Here is a 20,441-nt window from a genome sequence, read left to right on the forward strand (position 1 = left end):
TGTGCAAGCAAGAACTGATCAATCATATCAACAGCAAACTAATGCTACATTCTCTAATGAGCCAGCTATTGCCTAGATTCTCATCTCTCTCTACGTGCTTAATAAAAGCGCTGTGCACTGGATGAGAATTGGGAGATCAACTTATCCATTGGAAATCAGCTCTCTCTTTGACTCTTTCTCTCTCTCTCCGGCGGACAGACGGTGCGATTTAACGGGAGGAACAAGCGGAAGCCAATTCCCGTCTACGTCTCCGTTGACAAGAGTTGGTCGCACGTGAATTCCACGTGCCTGTTCAAGAGAAGCGGCGGTTGATGGAGGGCCATGATTCTCCACCAAATTGCTTGGTGGAGATTACAGCTAAGAATCTGCTGGTAGGCACATTTACAACAATTCATGTTATATAATAGTTAAAGAAAATCAGCAAGCAAACCACAAAAGCCATACATGTACCCTTAGATAGTATGAACAAAAGACTCAATTTGTCTTGTGAGAAAGAGAGAAGAAAGTGTGGTCAACGAAAAAATAAAAAAAAATATATTTGGTTGTTGTTTTTAAAGAAAAGATAAAGAAGTAGCATTCAAAATTAAAACTATTTTTAGGCCATAAAAATTCATAAATAATTTTTTTTTTATTAAAGATATAAATATTCTGGTAAGGAAAAAGTCTTTTCGCAGAACAAACGAGTCCAAAGTAAATATTAGTACTGAATTTATTTGTGCTTGAGTTGGGTACGGTAAAAGGTCCAGAAGACTAGCTCAATCAAGCCGCCTCAACTTGGGCAGTTCCAGCTGTGACTTAGGAACTACTAGAACAGGATAAGTTTTGAACCAAAATAAGGTTTCCATTTGTTTTCATAAGATGACTGCATGTGTTTTTAAGCTTGGATAATGTGTGAGCTGAGCCTTCAAATGTGGCACCAATTTAGACTCTTTTTTTCTAAATCAAATGAGCTTGAGGGAGCTAGCCCTTGAGCCAAGCTTTAATTCTTTATGAACAATTTGCTTCGTCAACCCTAATGAGGCTGAAGACAAGATAATTTTTTTTCACATCTTTTATCTAGACGGTATTTTCTAAAAAAGAAAAGTCGTCCTAGTGATAGATAAAACATACAATATTTTTAAAAACTCATTTAAATCATATGAATTCTCTCGTACCATGTGCTGAGATAAAATTTTTCACGCCCACAAAAAAATGCTTAGATGAAAATATCATGGCATGAATGAAACTAAGAAATATGCCATTACTTCAATAAATCCACTTTGGAATTTATGAGAACAATAAATATGGCTAAAGATAAACGGAATACAAATCAAATATTTCTTTTATCCTTATCCATTTCTATCTGATGGATTCAAAACAGTTACAATGGATAACAGCAGATTCAAATATGAAATGACTTGAATAGATATGATCTTATCTATTCAAATCACTGCTTCATACCATATAAGATTAGCTGATAAACTTAGACGGATTAAAATACGTAGTATATAATATGTTTATCTCTTCGAATTACAACGCTGTCCATCATTTTCATCCAAGATAGAAACCGGCGCGCGCGTTGCTCTCCTCTCCCTCCTCCCAAGAGAGCGAAAAAAAAGCGAAAAAAGGAAAAAAATTAAAGGAAAATTCATTCCTTTTTCTCTCTCATTTTTTCCGCTATATTGCCAACTTTCAACACTCTCCAATCCAATCTGTGCTGAATGGAAATTCTTTTGATTTCCTCAATATAATCCCCAGCTTGGAGTGCCGATTCTCCCTCTTTTCCTCCTCAAATCTTCCGTTCAAAGATAGAATGTGTCGATCTCCATACAAATCAACGTGAATTCTCGTATCTTTTCTTTTTCTTATGTCAGAAAGTTGGAGTTTTGGAAGGCAAAGAGGTGCCGTTGGAGAGAAGGGGCAGATGGCGGCCAGGTCCAGGGTGCCGCTGGCGTTGCTGCTGAAGCGGGAGCTGTCGAGCGAGAGGAGGGAGGAGAAGCCGGACATCCTTCACGGGCAGGCGAGCCAGAGGAAGAAGGGGGAGGATTTCACCCTTTCCATGACCGAATGCCGGCGCGTGCCCGGGGACGACGTCGCCACCTTCTCTGTCTTCGCGGTAATTCCTCTGGAGTCCTGCCAACTTTTCTTTGGAATTCTTTCCTTGGTTTCCTAGATTTCGATTCTTTCCTCGATGTAGTGTTGAAAATTGGGAGCACTTGTTTTGATTTTTTTTGTTTTTTGCTTTTTAATGTGTTGATGGGCATTTGAATGAGAAAAAAAAAATAATATTTTGGAGTTTTGTCAAAAAGGCGTGAGCTTCTGTGGCGGAGATGGTCTAATTAGTTGTTTTTGATGTATGATGAGTGATATGGCATTGATTTTTGTTTAAAGTTGGGAGATTCTAGTGGACGCTAAATGTGTTTGGAGGCTTTGGCTTGCTTGGAAAAAAGTTTAGGGAGTCATAGAGGGTTGACATGGTGGGTCATTTATTGTAGCCATAGAGGTGAATACTGCTAATTTGGATCTATTGGCTTTTTCTGCCTTTTCTTGTGATATCATTTTCTATATGCATCCTAAAGAATAGATTCTTTGATTCTATAAAATTTTAAAACATGTTTTCCCCCCTTTTTAAAAGTATATCAGGGCATGATTTCTTAAAAATTACCTAACTTTGCTATTGTTATGTGCTAAATGGACTTTGTTAGTAGGAATGAATTACTGTAGGAAAATATGGTATTGTAAGAGTAATGAAATTTACTGTCATAAGCATGTAAAGGTGTTGCCTGTTGTGGTTGTGCTTTAGTAGGGTGATTCAATTCTACTTTGTGGAGTCTCGCTAACACTTTCTCTTATTTGCATGACTTGATAACATGCGAATCTTGATGCTCTTGCTTTCTTATAACATATGAGAAATCAACCTGGTTCTAAGAAATTATCTACAATCTTTTTGAACGTTAAAGTATAATTAACTGAAAAAAGAAACACGTCTTAAGGAAAAAGGCAATAGCAAACTGGGGTGCTTGGCTCAATAATATGTGCTAATTCACTATCGTAAGTTGTTTTGTTAGCATATATTTTAGCAATAATACTATCCCCATCATATTTATTTCCCGCTTAATTTGTTAGAAGCTTTGCTTTATCATCCTCCGTGCTGTCCATGACATGCCTGAGGAGTTAGATCGAAGTTATACATTTGCTGTTGATTCTTGACCTTCCTTTCACCTCAAGCAATTTTCAACAATAGGAACATAGAATCTCAAAAGGGCCTCAGACTTCAGCTCTTTGGAAATTGTGAATAAACTAAACTAAAATTATGTGAATGGCCAAAGTGACCTCTCGAGGGAGGGAGGGAGGGAGGTGGGTGTGGAAAGACAAGGGCAAGACTGACTTATGAATGGAATTTGCACTTGTATGTCAATTTTAATATGATGCTAATTGCATGATGCGGTTCCTATGATAATAAATTAAAATCAAACATTAGGTTAGTTTCCATAGGTCAACCACAGACCTTGCTAGTAATTGTCACCGGTCAGAGTAAACACTGCTGTTTCTGCTTTTTGCAGCTTTTTGACGGACACAATGGGACTGCAGCTGCAATTTACACCAAGGACAATCTCTTAGAGAACGTTTTAAGTGCCATTCCTTCAATTCTTAGCAGGGATGAGTGGATAGCAGCATTACCAAGAGCTTTGGTTGCAGGATTTGTTAAAACAGATAAAGAGTTTCAAGATAAAGGTATGAGCACTGATAAGGAATTTGTTCTTTGAATTTGACTTTCTAAACCTTGATATGGCTAGCAGCAACACAGATTGCATCTTCATTGACCATCAATTAACTTTCTTTTTCTTGCTAAATTGATTGGTCACATAGAGTAATCATTATGTATCAAGTATCTCTTTGCCAGCTCCTATATAGACATGCTGAGTGACTCAACATGCATAGAAGTGGTCGCGAACTTTGTTATAGCTAATAATATTACATTGTCACTAATTTAAAATAGACATGCAAAGTGCTTGTGGAATCATGTTCAGTTAGCTGCTTAATCAGAAACAGTCAAACAGTATCCAGCTGGGGAATAAAATGCGAATGAAACTGTGCGAGATGTCTAACAAAGAATACAACTGAAACTTTATGTTCCATTATTTTGTATTTCGCCTAATTCTTTGCTTGTGAAGTTAGAAAGACTATTAATCTTTCCTTGGAGGCTGCCAAAACTCTACTTTAACACTTCATTAACGTGTAACTAATTCATTAGCTGCACAGAAACCCATACAAACCGAGAATCCGTCCCATCAATGATGATCTGAACATAGTAAAATATCACATGGACCAAAATTTAATGGACTAGGATACTTTTAGACAGTGAATAAGTTTAGCCATTTATCCTGTTGCAAAAACTAGACTTTGTGTGACCAGGCATAGGCAAGAAACCTTTTAAAACATTTGAACTTTGGTTTTTGTGCATTTAAGATTGTAATTTCGGGTTTTCACCTTGGATGACCCATCAATAGTATTGTAGCTCCGAAAATGGAACTTATCATTAGTGTACAGCCCAAAACATACTGGTATTTAACAGAATTCAAATAGGGACATGATATTCTCTATTATCCTATTAATTTGCAACAATAACTAGTTTACTTGATTATTTTTTTCAGCACATACTTCAGGAACAACTGTGACATTTGTGATTATAGATGGGTGGGTTGTTACTGTTGCATCAGTTGGTGATTCGCTCTGCCTATTTGAATCTGCTGAAGGCTCAAGTTATTTTTTGTCAGCGGATCACCGGCTGGAAGCTAATGAGGAGGAGTATATTTATTCTCCCTGAACTTATTAAAATATTTTGATTTTTCTAGCTCTTATGGTTAATTTTGTCACAGGGTGAAGCGCATAAGAGCAAGTGGTGGAGAAGTTGGGAGAATAAATACTGGTGGGGTTACTGAGGTATGCTTTCATGCATATCCAGTTAATTTTTTAGTGTTTTGTTTGAATTAGTGGAACAAGTTCTTCGACACTTTAGTATTTGTAGGGTTGTCCAGTGGCATTAATCATCCAGCTTACTGCTCAGAATTTTGAGTTATGTTAATTATATAAGCATTGATAAGTGAAATGATTGTTTTGCATCATCAACTTTCTCCTCTTGAAGATAATCTATCCATAAGAAGTGTAACCAGAACTATCTTTACTGCTAGAAACTATTTCAATATAATATCATGAAATTCCTTTTGCCAATATCTCTCGTTAAAGATTACCCAAATTTAGCGAAAGCTTTTTCATTTCCTCTCTCAACTTCCTTTCATCATTTCATAGGTCTTCCCTCCTGTACCTTTTGACATAGATTTAAGAACATCCTCTTATCAAAAAGGTGGCCTAGTGCATGAGGTTCTCGCTATTGCAGGATCCGGACGGTGTCAGATGTGCACAACCATACCCCGTGTGCAGAGAGGTTGTTTTCATATTTCAAATTCATGACCTCTAGGTCACAATAAGCAATCTTACCACTGCGCCAGTTCTCGTCCTCTAAGAACATCCTCTTACCAAGCTTTTGTCAAAGCTTCATAGAACATGCTTGCATTGCATTAGCATTTTCTTCAGGTGGTGCAACCCATATGCCTCCTCTTATATACCCATTCTTGTTCATGTTCTTCCTAGTTTTACCATATATACATCTCAACATTCTCATTATGCTACATTCAACTGGTTTGCTTGACCCCAACATTGTGGAACATTTAGAGATTATTTAATCAAAAATTTTAATCAATGGGTCATGATAGGGGAAAATAAAGTGGCCGTTCTTTTTTCCCTAAATGAATGGTGGATGTCATGTCAATATTTTTTTGGCAAGTCATAATGATGTCTTGATATCTAGAAAAGTTGAGATGGTGATGTATTACAAAGAAATTAAAAAGTTGGGGCTGTAACTTCCAGCATGAAACCATACAATTAATAGCATATACTGATATAGAACAAGAAAGAGTGCTTGGCATTTGTTGTTTACATTCTGTAGATGTAGCTTACAGATAATTATTAGAAGATAGGATTTTTATACTTATTCAAAGTTCATTAAACCAATTTAGTTTCAAATTTTTGCTATATCTTAATATAAAGTGTATTTTTCAGCTTGGCCCTCTTAGGTGCTGGCCAGGTGGCTTGTGTTTGTCAAGATCAATTGGAGATATGGATGTCGGTGAATTTATTGTTCCTATTCCACATGTGAAACAAGTGAAGGTTTGTATTTTCTTTCTGAAAAAAACAATCATTTTTATAAGAAAAAAATCAAGCAGATGATCCAGCTATAGTGACCTTTCTACTGCATGCCGCTCATGTTTGACTGGTGATGTTTACAATATTTTATGTTCATAATGTCGTTCTAGATTGCATCAAAACATACAGAAATACTTGAAATATTTCATGGTGGATATGTAGCTTTTGCTCTCCTGTGCTATTGCTTGCTCAACAAAAGGTTCAAATAACACTAATTGATAAAAAAGATTTGGCATGGTTATTATCCAATATTCATTATGCATTAAATAGCAAGTAGAAACCCCTGTATTATTTCTTTATCAAATAGGTACGTGCTTACATTTCAGAAATTTCCAGTGCTTAAGTAGTTAGTGTGAACCTGTTCAAGTTGAAAATACTGATTGGTTCCCAACTGTTCTGGCTGGACTTATTTGTGCTTTTGAAGTAAGAATTATATAAAGAGATTTCTCCTGCATTTTCACATTATTTTAGCTGATTGATAAGGAATCAATTTCGTGATGGAAAAGGTTCCTTGCCTTGGAATGAGTTACATAGGATTAAGACCAATATCTTCACTATCTGGCTTCTCCATTGTGTTGTTAGATGTGATACTAGTTAACATTATCTACATAAATAGTATCATACTTAGTGAACTGTTTATATAATTGCTATAGTTGCCCAAAGCTGGAGGGCGGCTTATCATCTCAAGTGATGGTGTGTGGGATGCTTTGACTTCTGAAAAGGCTCTAAGTTGCAGCCGTGGCTTGTCGGCAGAAGCTGCAGCCGCTAGAATTGTTAAGGTACTTCATTCTAATGGTTTTCCTATGCAAGAATTACCTCATAATTGCTGGTTTTTTCATGTTATTGGACTTCTTTTTACAGGAAGCAGTACAGATTAAGGGACTACGAGATGATACCACATGCATTGTGGTTGATATATTACCACCAGAGAAACTGGCTCCTCCTGTTCCACCTCCAAAGAAGTCAGGCAAAGGGATGTTCAAATTTATGTTCTGCAAACAATCATGTGAGTCATCATCTCATTCAGGTACAGGACATTTTGAACCAGATGTGCTTGAGGAAATGTTTGAAGATGGATCTGCAGTGCTTGCTCAAAGGTCTGTATGTTTTAGGAGGACCTTCGTTTTGTCAATCTAGTTTTTACTTGTTCCTGCAATGCTGTTCATACTTGTTCGTTGCCATCATTTTAGGTTTTACCTAAGATTTGGATGCATCTAGGTGAGTTGTATAGGATGCAATTCACTATTAGTGAATAAGGGCAAATTATGTGCTGATAGCTGCTTATCAAGTGATATCTGGACAACAAATTTAATAGTTAGGGACCTTAGATAACTTGGTATTTTAGCAATTAAAAGCTTACCCTTGATTCCAGTCTATAATGAATGCATGTATTTCTGGTTCCGAGTAATATTCTTCTGACTTGGAAGAATCAGACACAAGTCTATGCAAACGGATGCTTTATTTATATTAAGCTATTAATTATGAAACATAGTATGCTATCATCTCACAGAACAAATTATGAGGGCTGCTCACTTGCTTGCTGTGCTATCCATGTGATATGTATGGATGGAAGTTACAAGCTACGCATATTCTTTTAGCTAAAAAGAGGATGCGTAAGGGAGTATGTAGGATATGGGAGGCCATAGATCTTGGAGTTTCAAGATCTTCAGGTTACAACATAAGCCCCCTTTTAAGTGGATTGTGGTATCCAGAATATCAATGTGAATGGAGACTCCAACTTGGTAACTATGCCATCTCAGTATGCCATGCCAGGTGTATCTCCTGTCACTGTTATATAGCATGGATATCATAGTCGGGGATCCAAACACCTCTACCGAGTAGTAGCTAGATTCCTATCATGGGTTATCGATGTTTGTCTGAGATTTACCATTTGTTTTTTCATGTAAATTCAATCATATTGCAGCCAATATTGGGCCAAGTGACTTCCAGTTATTTTGTTGCAGGTTAAATATGGAATATCCAATCTGCAACATGTTCAAGTTATTCATGTGTGCAGTTTGCCAGCTAGAGATGAAACCAGGTGAGGGCATTTCTTTGCATGCTGGTTCATCACAAACTGGAAGAGTGCATCCATGGCATGGTCCTTTTCTTTGCCGGACTTGCCAAGCAAAAAGGGAAGCTATGGAGGGAAAACGACCTTCAAGAGGTATGACACTCACAGGGTTATTACCAGACTTATCTATAATATAAAACATTTATTTTTTTCTACCTGCATTTCAGATTCTGCATGTTGAGACTATTGGAAGTGAATAATTGTTGTCATTGTTGGTGTCAATGGGATCCTGATCCCATCACAACACCTAACAACAAAGTTAGAGCTGATGGAGTGGACACCTAAGGCCTCATATGCTAATATATTCTTTAATATCTTGATGAGCTTGAGGTGTCTTATATTCAGTTCCTGAGTAGCATGTAAAGGGCATTTTATCCGCATGCTACTGCTTCAATCTGCTGAGACAAGTGATCAGAATTCTTGCTCCCTTAACTGTAAAGCTGCATCCAAATTGAGAGAAGCAATATGTGGATCTTTTGTTGGGAGAACTTTTATACTAACACCATTCCTGCGTAAAGAAGCCCTTGATATGACACTTTTTTTTTTAGGTTCTTTGACATGGATACATCTCATGAGATAGGGCTGAGGTCGATTACATTTTTTTGGGTGCACTGTTACATTAGTATTTTGTGATTTTTATTGATATTTCAGTTAAATTTGAAACATAGGCCTACTGCTGTTTGCGGCAAACCAACCTGTTAATTGATTTGTGCCATGTCTTGTTTTATTGTTACCACTACACATGGTAGGAAATCATCTTAAATATCGGTCTCGAGTATGGTATTTTCATCCTTGCGTGCGTAGATATCTGTGGGTTCAAATTTTTAACTATTTATCTTAGATTTTCTGCAGCATGTTGAATTAATTTTACATTCATATGTTACTTGTGCATGCTTGTTTGTGGTACATAGGCCTTTATTGTAGTCTCCAGTTACTGAGGATTATCTATCGAAAAAACCCCCTCTCAGATCTTATTCTTAATGACTTGAGAAAGTTATGCTTGTCTGGTGGCTGATGTCAAAATTCACATTTGCCATTTGCATTAAGGATTGCTTTTAACTAGTCTGCTACTACCTCAACTAAGCTTGCTTCACATTGTAGGGGGAGGGTTAGCTCCCAAGCGCCCCGCGCCCCGCCCCGCCCCGCCCCGCCACCGGGAGTCCGTCACCGATTTCACGAGCCATAATCTAGTAAATACATCGCCGTTAGCCCTTCCAGTTCAGTAAGTCCATGGCCATCACAAGCTTGAGTTGATGCCGGGATCTAGAATCCTGCAGTTAGCTCAAAGCAATCAGCTAACAAGACTTGCAAATTCTTACCATCGGTTGACGAATTAAAAGTGGTTTATTTCTAACATTTCTTCAGAGCTTGCATGTGGGAATTATATTTTGTTTCCCTTCTTATACGTTAAGGACGACACTAATGGAACAAAACCCAGTCTGATAAGCTTCCGGATGGTGCTTGCAGCAGCGTTGCATGTCCCATAAGGAACAAGCAATCCCACAGCTCGAACAGCAGCAGCAACCATTATAGTGGTCTGATAATTTATAGCGAGTGGGCTCATGATAGTATCAAGGTAAATAGGAAGAACTTTTGATTAAAACAAGCAGCATCCTGTTATCCAACTTCACCAGAAAAGATTATACCAGGCAGTACGTGCAGCCTATAGGATATGTTCGGAAGACTAGGATATATTCCGAAAAGGACAGGTCAGACATTTCCATACCCAATACAAAAATTCTAGTACAATAAACAGCGTCAGAGTGATGCATTGCAGGACAGCAACCTGAAATTTATTGAAGTCGATGCAATTAGCAATTGACAGACATTTCAGGTGTTGAAAGGCAGTTGACTGGCATCCCTCTTAATCATCAGTAACTCAAACTGATATTTGCTGATAGGATTCCTTGCCTCTAGAAAAGCCACTGGATTAATCATGAAAGAAAGGGAAATTGGAAGAAAACCAAGACAGATTAAAAAAAAAGCCAATTTGCAATGTGTAATGTGAAGCACTTTGTAACATTAACATCATTCCAGATTGCTCGATATACACGAACAGCTTCAATACAATGTTTTTTTTTTTTTTTGTTAAATATCCTTCTAGCAGTAGCAACGGTTGATGGCATGAAAATCCTATGACTTCAAGAGGACCACCAGATGGATCCCAGCGGACATGAACAGCAATGCTATCACTCTTCTGCTTGACCTTGTAATGACATCAAAAAGACTACCGAATGGCACTTGAATCCCTGAAAGTGGAAGAATATTATAAGGCAGAAGCACCAGTGCAGCCAGCTTCTTTAGGATGGTTTAAATGTCCTTAATCTTGTATGCCTATGGGTTCATGGAAAAGATTTGGAACCCAATGACTGCCAAATTCAAAATATATGAAACAAGTCAGAGGAAATCTGTAGATATCTAGAAACTTAACAGCACAACTGTAAGATCTTCATAGTAAAGAAAATACTAAGAACCCATTTCTCAAAGAAAATAACAAAAAATCTGCCTGAGAATCAATCAGCCAGCTCACAAAAGATGAATAGAATTGAAAGGACGTGGAATGACAGATTTTCATATGCATATTGATGCTTTGAAATGTAGTGTACTTGTTACAGTTCATCATGTACCTGGCACATAAGCTGTCAGAAAATGAGACGAGTCTGGATCCCATTTAATAGAGATCCTTGAACAAATCAACTATCTGATCAAAATTTTCATTAGTGCTTCCAGAATTGAATGATCGTTTACTTCTGCTCTTACGCTTATTATAGGTCCTGTCTGAGGAATTTGATTTTGCCTCACCATAACCATTTGGAAGTGTAGTCTTTGAGGGCCACTGCAAGCTTTCTAGACCTGTGATCCTTTCATTCCGATGGTCATCTTGAAAGTCATCATACTCGAGAAACTGCTTTCTTCTGGTCCGAGCTTGACGAGCATGCTGGGAATTAGAACGACCAGAAAAATAGTTCTTTCTAGAGCTTTCATAGCCTCTAAATGATGGATTAGATACTTGATATCTTCCATAATTTCCATATCGGCGGCCGGAAAAATTGTCTTGACGCTGATATTTCTTTTGTACTGAATCATGCTCATCATAAAGGCTCCCTTCCCCATCTGAATATTCTATTCTGCTACCAACACCACCGGTGATTCCATGCAACTGTTCAAAAAAAAATGATAAGCAGTCAGCACTGAGATGGCTTACAAGGAACTAGGGACCCAGTAATGCCCTGGAAAACAAGTACCCAGTGTACCTATACAACTGGGTTGCTGATTTTCCTGTGAAGAATGATTGTGGAACAGAAACAGGTAATCTTAAAAAGCATAGAACTACCGAACTGAAAATCTTAAGCATAAAACAGGTAAACTTATATATCATGTTGTAGACAATAATGATGAAATTAAATAATCTAGATTCTTAGGATAATAAGAGACCTCTTCAAATTTGCAGCATAGATCCTGCTCAATAGTTCTGACTGCACGCTGCTGGCTTCGAGTGAAAATAAGAACAGCAGTCCCCTTTTTCCCAGCACGACCAGTCCGACCAGATCTATGAAGGAAAATCTCTGAAGTATTTGGCATTTCAAAATGAATAACCTGACAATATGACTGAGGATTAGCATTCTAGACAACACAACCAGATTTAAACAAAATCATTTGCTTGAAAATCACAGGCTGCAGTACCAGGTCAACATTTGGAATATCAAGACCACGTGCAGCAACATCAGTAGCAACCAGCACATTAAACTGTCCATCACGGAAAGCAGCAAGAGTTTTATCCCTTTGAAATTGCTGCATGTTCCCATGCAATGGTCTGCTTCCAATGATTCTTGCCATGGACCTTGAAAGTGATTCAGCATCCTTTTTTGTCTTTGTAAAAATTATACTTTTACCTCGTTGTGCATACCTCTATAACATTAAATAATAGATTCAAATGGTAGCAATAGAAAAATAAAAACTAAAGTAGAATCAGGTTAATGGAACCATTTTGGCACTAATCACAGAAAGAAGGTACAACAAAGTCACTGATCAAGGTATATGAAGGAGAATCGTCAAATAGAAGGAATTATAAAGTCAGGAAAAAAGTTGAAAGAAAGTACTAGTTTATATATGTCAAATAATATAACTAAATGAGAACATATAATATATCTTAATGATACAAAACAACTAATTTACAACTCAAAGGCAGCAAGTAGATCTCGTTATTCATAATGAGAATCAGTAAACATACTTAGCAACAACGTGTTGGGACTTCATTTCATTTGACTAGCTCAAGTCTTTTTAGATGAACTCACAGCTCCCTGTATCAAAAGTTATTTTAATCCTTTGTATAGACTGCTTGCAAGTCTAGGGGCATCCTAATGGATTTTCGTTCTTGAGCTTATTGCGACCAATAAGGTAGACCTCTCTACCACCCAACTGGAATATAGGTTTTATGGCAGGGCCTCGCTTACCTTTATTTGCCAAGCCTAGCAAGTTGTCTCTAGTTTGTCCAAAAGGTTGAAATAAGGCTAACAAGCAGTCCTAAAATCTACTCAATCCTTCCATGGAGCCTTTTCAACTTAAAGATACTCCTGTAGCCAACCCCAAATATGATGGGAAAAGGCTTTATATAAACTAAGCTTAATGTTCCCACCTTAATTTAAGCCCATAGCTCCCCCCTCCTTTTCGCCTTCCCCAATTACAAGATAACTATACTTTTGCACGTGCTACACAGTGATTGTGAAGACCAAGGGTCATGATAAAGAGGAAGCCTGGGAGTTGGAGCAAATAAATCAAGGAGCTTTTTCTTTTTTAAAAGAGAGCAAGTCCCTGTGAAAGGGGAACTACAATTAATCAACTAATCGGGAATTTTCTTTAGAGAAAGAGAATACCCCATGGAAAAGTAAACAATACATATATAGAATAAAATATAGTTGAGGGTCTCTGATATCGGGAAAAGAAGGCCTGCAGAGGGCTCCGATATCCGAAAAATATAAAATAGGTAGAGTCCAAACAGTGAAGTCGAAAATAGTAAGACAAATGAAATGGACAGGGCAACCAACCTATTTGTATTTTATCTCCTTGAAATATTTTCCTTTCTTCATGGCATACAAACACCCAAGCTTTCTTACTTTCTTTTAACAAAAGGCTTATAATATAATTCTTCAGATAATTCTTAATTTTGTACTTTCTCCAACCTTTAGCAAGTCTTTGAGAATTGTAAGAGCACTGCTTTCTACGCTTACAAGTACCTCTCCTTAAGATAGCTTTACTTACAGAGATCAAAGTTGGCAGAAGATTATGCTTATTAGGAGTTGTTGTTGCAATAGAATAGAGAGAGATACCCTCAGCTAACTTCTGATCAGAGTCACCAACCTGCACGTCAAAGAAAACTTTAAAAGTGTAAAGTTGTTTTATGGAGTGTAGAGATAATTGATTGGCATGATAAATAAAACAAGCATATTATGTGTTAAAGGACAGAGAAAGAAATGAGGCACAAAGGGTAACACACCAGATCAATTACAAAAGGATCTTTCAGGTACTTTCTTGAGAGACCATTGACCCATGAAGGCATTGTTGCAGAGAACAGCATACATTGCTTCCTTGAAGGTAAATAACTTAAAATGCATTCAACATCCTCTTGAAATCCAATAGCCAACATCTGATCAGCCTCATCCAACACAACAAACTTGACTTCAGAGAGATCTAAGGCACCCCTTTGAACTAAGTCGATAATTCTTCCAGGTGTCCCAACAACAACATCCATACCAAATCCCAGAGCTCGCACCTGATTCATGATTGGTATTCCTCCATAGAGACATGTGCTGCTCAAGCTTGGAGCAGACGCTTTAAACTCCCGTTGCACCTGGCGTGCAAGTTCCCGTGTAGGTGCTAATATTAGAGCAGAAGGGACTTGTTTTCTCCTATAATTCAAAGGCACAAAACAGTAAGAATTTTTTTTTTAAAGACAGCCACAAGCAAGCATAGTGAATTTTCCAAATGTTTATGACATAAATCAATTGCAGAACCATAAGAACTCACAGAAATTACAGGCTAGATATCAACAATTTATTAATATCCCATAGAAGAATAAGGGAAAACATAAGATAGACAAGTGCCTCCTAATCACTACAGGCTTTGAAGAATAGAGATAAATGACCTTTTGCTCCAAAATATAGACAAAATATACAAGCAAAGAGCAATTTGTTCATATGTTTCAGGATATATTATGACCACCCGCTTAAATGAAGTACCCACATCATCTGCTGAAATGCAATTGTATCTTCATTATGCATTGCATACTGAAAGTATGATGACTGAAACACACAGACATTGGTTGTAAGAGATGTATATATATATATATATATATATATATATATATATATATATATATATATATATATATATATATATATATATATATATATATATATGTAATTTGTTACGCATGGCTTTCACCAATAGGGGCATTAACTCCTCGTTAGTTGCTAATTTGGAAACTTTGGGTTATGAGTTTGACTCCCCTCCATGGGAATTTTTGCCAAAAAAAAAATCTTCAGAAAATCAGTTTCATGCACGTGCACATTCACATGAGCCACAGGCCAAAAGATGAACTTCATGCATCACAATATCCATGTGATATTATCATTGAGTTGTTTTTTCTAAACCATTGTTTGACTGGCCCCACACTTTAGAGAGAGCTCTCTCTTGAAACCCTTGTTTCCCTAAGGAGAACTGCCAAATGTTTATTTTTAAAATCCATCACTTGGCAGATATTGGCTTGGATCATACCCTAGTGCAGGGTAATTTTAATAATATGCTAGCCTTGGACATTGGTTGGACCGAAGCCTGCCAGAAACCAGGCTTAAGTTTCATGCAGGTATGAATATGCCAATCACTTTATTACTACATACCCTTGCTTAAGGCTAGGCTTCAAATCTGAACATGCTTTGTTTAAGTTTTCCACACTTACTCTGGTTTTCCTGAAGTTACTTGCATCAGCATTGATGATTTGAAAATATGTGATTTCGGAATTGGTGTGGAAGTATTGTACCAATGTTGCTCTTGAGGAGTCTTGCAAGCAAGCACACTGAGGGGAGGGCTAGGTAGAAGCAGATCTGCATGATTAATTCATGCATAAACCGCTCTAGGAAACAAAATTTTGAACAATAGTGATTACTAATTGTTACTTGCAGCACAATACAAATATGTGTCACTAACCTTAAGAATTGCAAATAGCACAGGTGATACTTGGAGGCAAGGTTTTTAAGTCCTGGTGGAACAGGCGGCGTCCCGGTCATCCCGTCCCATTCCTATGAGAAAAAGGGACCGGCATGGGGTCAGGACTCCGAAACCCATCCATGTGGGGAGAGACAAAGAAAGAGAAAAGAAAAAAAAGAAGAAAAGATGAAGAAAAAGAAAGTAAAGAAGGAAGCAAGGAAAGAGAAAGAGAAGAAAAAATAAAGAAATAAAGAAAGGGTTAAGAAAAGAAAGAAAAAGGATAGGAAAGAAAGGAAGGTAGAAGAAAAAGAAAGAAAGAGAGGAAGGAAAGAAAGAACAAAAAGAAACAAAGAAAGAAAGATGAAAAAGAAAGAAAGAAGGAAAGAAAGGAAACAAGGGGAGAGAGACGGAGAATATCTATTGGGATGCATGACCGGAACTGTTGCCGGGACAGGATGGGGCAGTGGCGTTCTGTTCCATGGAGAAACCAGGACACCCCCGTCCCACCAGATTTAAAACCTTAGACGTATCTATGACAAAAGATTAACAACTCATTTATAACAAATAATTATTGTTGGATAGTTAGAAAAGAGAAATAATATCAAACCTAAAGCTTACTTCCTAATTTTCTATTAGGAGTTTAAGTCTATTTTTGGTACTGCATATTGCCTTTCTAAGTACCAAAAGGGTATCATAAAGACACACAATCTGCCTCTGAACTTTCTGAGTCTTTAATTTTTCAGCAGTGAAACTATAGACAGCTACAAAGATTGTAACAGTTTTTAACGCATACGAATTCCTGGGCAGAGAAATTTTGTGAGGAACATATGGGAAATAATGGAGGATAATCTAAGAGATGAAACTCTAAACCCAAATTGATGTAGGAGTATAAGAAGACAGGGATCCCTTGAAAAGAAGAAACTCATTCTTTAATGTACACTGAGTTTTTTGACATGCTTGTCTCCAACCTTTAAATTTTCCAAGAAATTCTCTAAACAAATCTTTTTAAGAAAAATTCCATTTGATTCTGCATCATATTTTTGTGCAGTTTTCAATATTCAATTTCATGCCTTAGATGATTTCATTTATTAAGGATATCATATATTTTGTACTTCAATACTACACCATATTGTTGGGATCATATTCCAACATATCTCACGATTAAATTAAAAATGCCCCTTTAGTGTGCTAAATCACATACACCTACGCAACAAATCTCATGGTTCTATTTCAGAATTTTGAAGAAGGGAACTCAAAATCAAATTGCTCATACCATTTGCTCACTTACTTACAAGCAAAAACACATGCATATATAATTTGATATCTTCGAGCAAAAGCAAAGTAATAATTAGGACAGAAATGAACCTGTGGTGATTCTGATGTCGAATAATATTATCCAAGATGGGAATGCCAAAGGCTAGGGTTTTCCCTGAACCAGTAATAGCTCTTCCAATCATATCTCGACCTTCCATAGCTGGCTCCAAGACAGCTCTCTACACTCAGTAGCAGTATTTTACTTATATCAATAAATCCATTTAACAGAGAGAAGATTGTTTCAAATATCTAGAAAGCTAAAAGAAAGCCACATGCTTTTCATCAAATATCCGAACATGCAAAATTATGACTTGCGCAATATATTTTTGTGTATTATTATCCTACTACCCATGACCTTAGACAATCCAATAAGATCCCACAGCTTGGACTTAACATAGGAGTCTGGTCATATAAGAACAAGCAAGAAAAACAACACGATGAAGAAACCCTCGAGAGAGCGGACAAGTCCTATCACCACAATTCACAAGCTCTCTAATTTATTGGGAAAATTGAAGCAGTGTAATGACCTAATGTACTTTTATAAGTCAACATCCTAAGATTTTTATCAAACTCAAACACCAAATATTGGACCTCTACTCGTTGCATCCAGCCACTGAACAACCACCGGCAACACCACTATATACAGTCCAGCATAAGTACATTAGCTAAAGAGAAAGATGGCAACAAAAAATAACCTCCAAAAGCAACCATTCCAGGTCCAAACTATTCTCCATCTCCAATGCACCCAAAAACTTTTTTAAACAACCAGATCCCAGAAACTCCCAAATCTGGGCCCTAGAACCCATATTATTAGCAAACTAGTGATGTGATACATATTTGTAATCATCATCCATGCTCCAATGTTGATATAACACGATCTTTGAGGCATTCTGAGTCCATTGCTGAACTAGGTTTTCATTATACTGTGGAAGAAAAATGTCTCTTGAAGAATGGAAATTTAAAAACTTCCCAGAACGTACTAAAATTCATTTTCACTGAACTATAATCCTGTTTCATTTAAATACTAGTTCCTGATGGATTGAAGGGCATTACATGCAACAATTTCTAAGATGATCCTATCATATGCAGGACTGAGTTAAACTATTTAATACAGTGCTCACCAACGGTACGGTCAGAAGGTCTTTCGCCCCGAAATTGATACCTAAAGTTCAAATAGTATAGCGGTCTAAACTTCCTTTCAATTATAGATAATTCTGATGGAAAAAAACGAGAAGAAATTTCACATGTAATAATTAGGAAATAAAAAAGAAGAAATCTCCATTTAACTTCTAATGGTCTTCGCTTTCTAATTCACATATCCCCTTCTTTCTCTTCATATAGTAGACACTATTTTGAAGCTTAAGACAAAAAACTTCTGACTAAAACCTAAAATCCAAACGCATTAAATTCCATCAAAAAGATAACTTTTTGCCATGAGAAACGGATAGCGTTTACCTGAATGGGAAAGAGCTCGGTGATTCCCCGACGAGAGAGCGCGGAGACGATCTGTTCAGAGATGCCGAGCTTCGAGATATCGAGGTTGGCGGAGGCATCGGCCGTCCTCGCCTCCTCGGCGAGGCGCATCGCCGCGCGAGCGGAAAGGAGCGGCTTTCGAGAAGAGGCGGCACTAGGGTTTCTAGAGATGGAGATGGAGCGGAGAGAGGAGGCTTCAGGGCTTCTTTTGAGAGGGATTGAGAAAGTGGAGGAGGGGAGAGGAAAGAAGAGGAGAGCCATTGCTGTTCGACTTCTCGTCAGGGGTTCGCAGCCGCAGAGCGGGGTGTCTTCCAACGGATAACGAAGACACACACACACACACATACACATATATAGCACTAGGGCATATCTAGCCGAAATATCTTGGGAGCCAGGGCGCCTTAATATCAGGGAGCTAACACCTCAGCCTTTGAAACCGTTATAACGTCATAAAAGGCGTTATGTTAGAACCTCGCTATCCTTACTCCTCCGTTATCTTATCCTAGGCGAAGGAGACTCGACGAACATAGAGCTAGTTCTACTCTTACCTCCGCATGTATTCTAAGGGGAGCGGTGGCTCTTGGATTTCGTATCCTGAACGACGTATTCACGTATAACCAAGTTTATATTCTTTTTATACAACCACGACTCATATTGACTGTGCATAAGTAAAGTCAACAAAAAAAATGATGAAGAAAATAGAATAGATTTATGATTTTTTTCTAAAAAATTCATTCCAGGTGTTGTGCAACAAAGAAGACAATCGCTATTTGTCTCCTGATAGATATTGTTGCTGGAAATTAGACCTGGGGGCGACCGTCGGCTGAGAAGAAGGAGCTTCGGTGCAGAAATAGCGGGTGGCGGTCTGTTGGCGAGCGGCGTCCTCTGGAAGACCTGCAAAAAGCCGGTGGTCGGGGTTTCCGGCGCCGGCCCTCCGATGCTTAAGTCAGAGGGGGCTAATGTGTAAAAGGAGGAAGGAAATATATCTCCTGAGTTTCAGAGTCCAACCTCCTCTAAGGAGGAGGGGTTTTCCTTTTATAGAGGGATACAGGTATACCGGTGATGTAGCGAGGCGAACGGATTACCACCATGATTGAGCACGTCGTCCGAATTAATGCACGATCGTGCGAATTATTGTGTTGCCGTAGGAGATCAGGCCGGAGCCAGTGAATCGTCGTGGCTGATCGGACGTAGCCGAGTGAGTCAGCTGTTTGCCGTGAAGGGCTTGAGATCCGTAGATGGTATTAATTGTTGAGTGAACCGGAGATCAGCAGAGGCCATGCGCATTAATTGTTGAGTGAACCAGAGATCAGCAGGGGCCATGCGCATTAATTGTTGATGGCGGTGGCTGGGCATAGCCCCGGGTCGAGCTGCAGAACGATGTGACTGTAGTAGGTGGACGGTAAGGTCGGGCTTCCGAAGTCAAGCTTCCGAGGAAGATCTGGCCGAGGTTGAGTGCTTGGATGGGGCGTCTCGGAGTCGAGCGCCTGGTCGGACGCCGGGCCCGGCTGCTTGTCTTAAGGTCGGGCGTTTTCAGGTCGAGCGTCTTCAGGCATGTGATGGTCATGCGCCCATGTATTCCGAGATGACTTGCTTTTCCCCCAACAGATATGAATGGCCTGAACGAAGCTACATTTTCTTAAAAGCCAGTGTATGCTCCGAAGCAGCAAGTGCTCGTCGTCATATCTATGCTAGCCTTGAATCCATTTAATTACTATAGCAGAATCTCCTTCAAGATATATGCATGCTCTCTGTACCTATTCGTAAGTGTACAATTGTTGGTCGATGGAGGAATGTGTATATCAAACTGACCAGAAGCTGCACACCATGTGAGACAAAAAGGCATGTATTGCCTACTTAAGATGCATGTATCATCCTGTGTTGAAAGTGCAACCACAAATTTGTCATTATGTATCAGATATTAAGAATATGTGTAGCGATAAGTTACGAATGCACACGTGTACTAAACTTGCATGAAGCTTGTCAAGGGACAAAGATGCGGGAATCTATGTGCATATCAGACCATAAAGATATTTGCATACACCGTGTGATCTGTGTGTCCTGCACTTTGAGAATGCATATCACTTTTTCTATACTGTACAATCAATCAGAGAGAGAAGTAATGCTTAATTTG

The 20,441-nt window shown here is 38.2% G+C and overlaps 2 protein-coding genes across 3 annotated transcripts; one reads left to right on the forward strand and one right to left on the reverse strand.

Moving 5' to 3' along the window:
* Positions 1-1,505: 1,505 nt before the first annotated feature.
* On the forward strand, positions 1,506-9,007 carry LOC103718290 (probable protein phosphatase 2C 12). The gene is made up of 9 exons (XM_008807033.4): positions 1,506-2,095; positions 3,543-3,714; positions 4,635-4,788; positions 4,860-4,923; positions 6,100-6,207; positions 6,897-7,022; positions 7,105-7,340; positions 8,208-8,410; positions 8,485-9,007. The coding sequence occupies exons 1-9, from the start codon at positions 1,847-1,849 to the stop codon at positions 8,496-8,498; spliced, it is 1,326 nt and encodes a 441-aa protein (XP_008805255.2). The 5' UTR covers positions 1,506-1,846; the 3' UTR covers positions 8,499-9,007.
* Positions 9,008-10,288: 1,281 nt separating this feature from the next.
* Positions 10,289-18,650, reverse strand: LOC103718292 (DEAD-box ATP-dependent RNA helicase 53-like). 2 transcript variants are annotated; one of them, XM_008807035.4, is made up of 8 exons: positions 18,290-18,650; positions 16,886-17,013; positions 13,812-14,223; positions 13,577-13,675; positions 12,002-12,226; positions 11,753-11,914; positions 10,945-11,477; positions 10,289-10,566 (listed from the first exon to the last, which is right to left on the reverse strand). In XM_008807035.4, exons 1-7 carry the CDS (start codon positions 18,566-18,568, stop codon positions 10,989-10,991), a joined length of 1,794 nt encoding a protein of 597 aa, XP_008805257.2. In that variant the 5' UTR covers positions 18,569-18,650; the 3' UTR covers positions 10,289-10,566; positions 10,945-10,988. The 2 variants fall into 2 exon arrangements, with proteins under 2 accessions (XP_008805257.2, XP_008805258.2); XM_008807036.4 differs by having other exon boundaries at positions 10,289-10,686.
* Between the last annotated feature and the right edge of the window lie 1,791 nt (positions 18,651-20,441).

Source organism: Phoenix dactylifera, chromosome 8 (genome assembly GCF_009389715.1).
Source record: "Phoenix dactylifera cultivar Barhee BC4 chromosome 8, palm_55x_up_171113_PBpolish2nd_filt_p, whole genome shotgun sequence".
Classification (NCBI taxonomy): Eukaryota; Viridiplantae; Streptophyta; class Magnoliopsida; order Arecales; family Arecaceae; genus Phoenix; species Phoenix dactylifera.

What these genes read in the sequence shown, in the direction of transcription:
- LOC103718290 (XM_008807033.4), top strand. Translation starts at nt 1,847, where the DNA reads ATGTCAGAAAGTTGGAGTTTTGGAAGGCAAAGAGGTGCCGTTGGAGAG. An exon ending in TAAAGAGTTTCAAGATAAAG is followed by an intron (nt 3,715 to 4,634) that starts GTATGAGCACTG and finishes TATTTTTTTCAG; the next exon opens with CACATACTTCAGGAACAACT. An exon ending in ATACTGGTGGGGTTACTGAG is followed by an intron (nt 4,924 to 6,099) that starts GTATGCTTTCAT and finishes TGTATTTTTCAG; the next exon opens with CTTGGCCCTCTTAGGTGCTG.
- LOC103718292 (XM_008807035.4), bottom strand. Translation starts at nt 18,568, where the DNA reads ATGGCTCTCCTCTTCTTTCCTCTCCCCTCCTCCACTTTCTCAATCCCT. An exon ending in CCGAGCTCTTTCCCATTCAG is followed by an intron (nt 17,014 to 18,289) that starts GTAAACGCTATC and finishes TACTGAGTGTAG; the next exon opens with AGAGCTGTCTTGGAGCCAGC. An exon ending in TTCTGCCAACTTTGATCTCT is followed by an intron (nt 12,227 to 13,576) that starts GTAAGTAAAGCT and finishes TTAATGTTATAG; the next exon opens with AGGTATGCACAACGAGGTAA.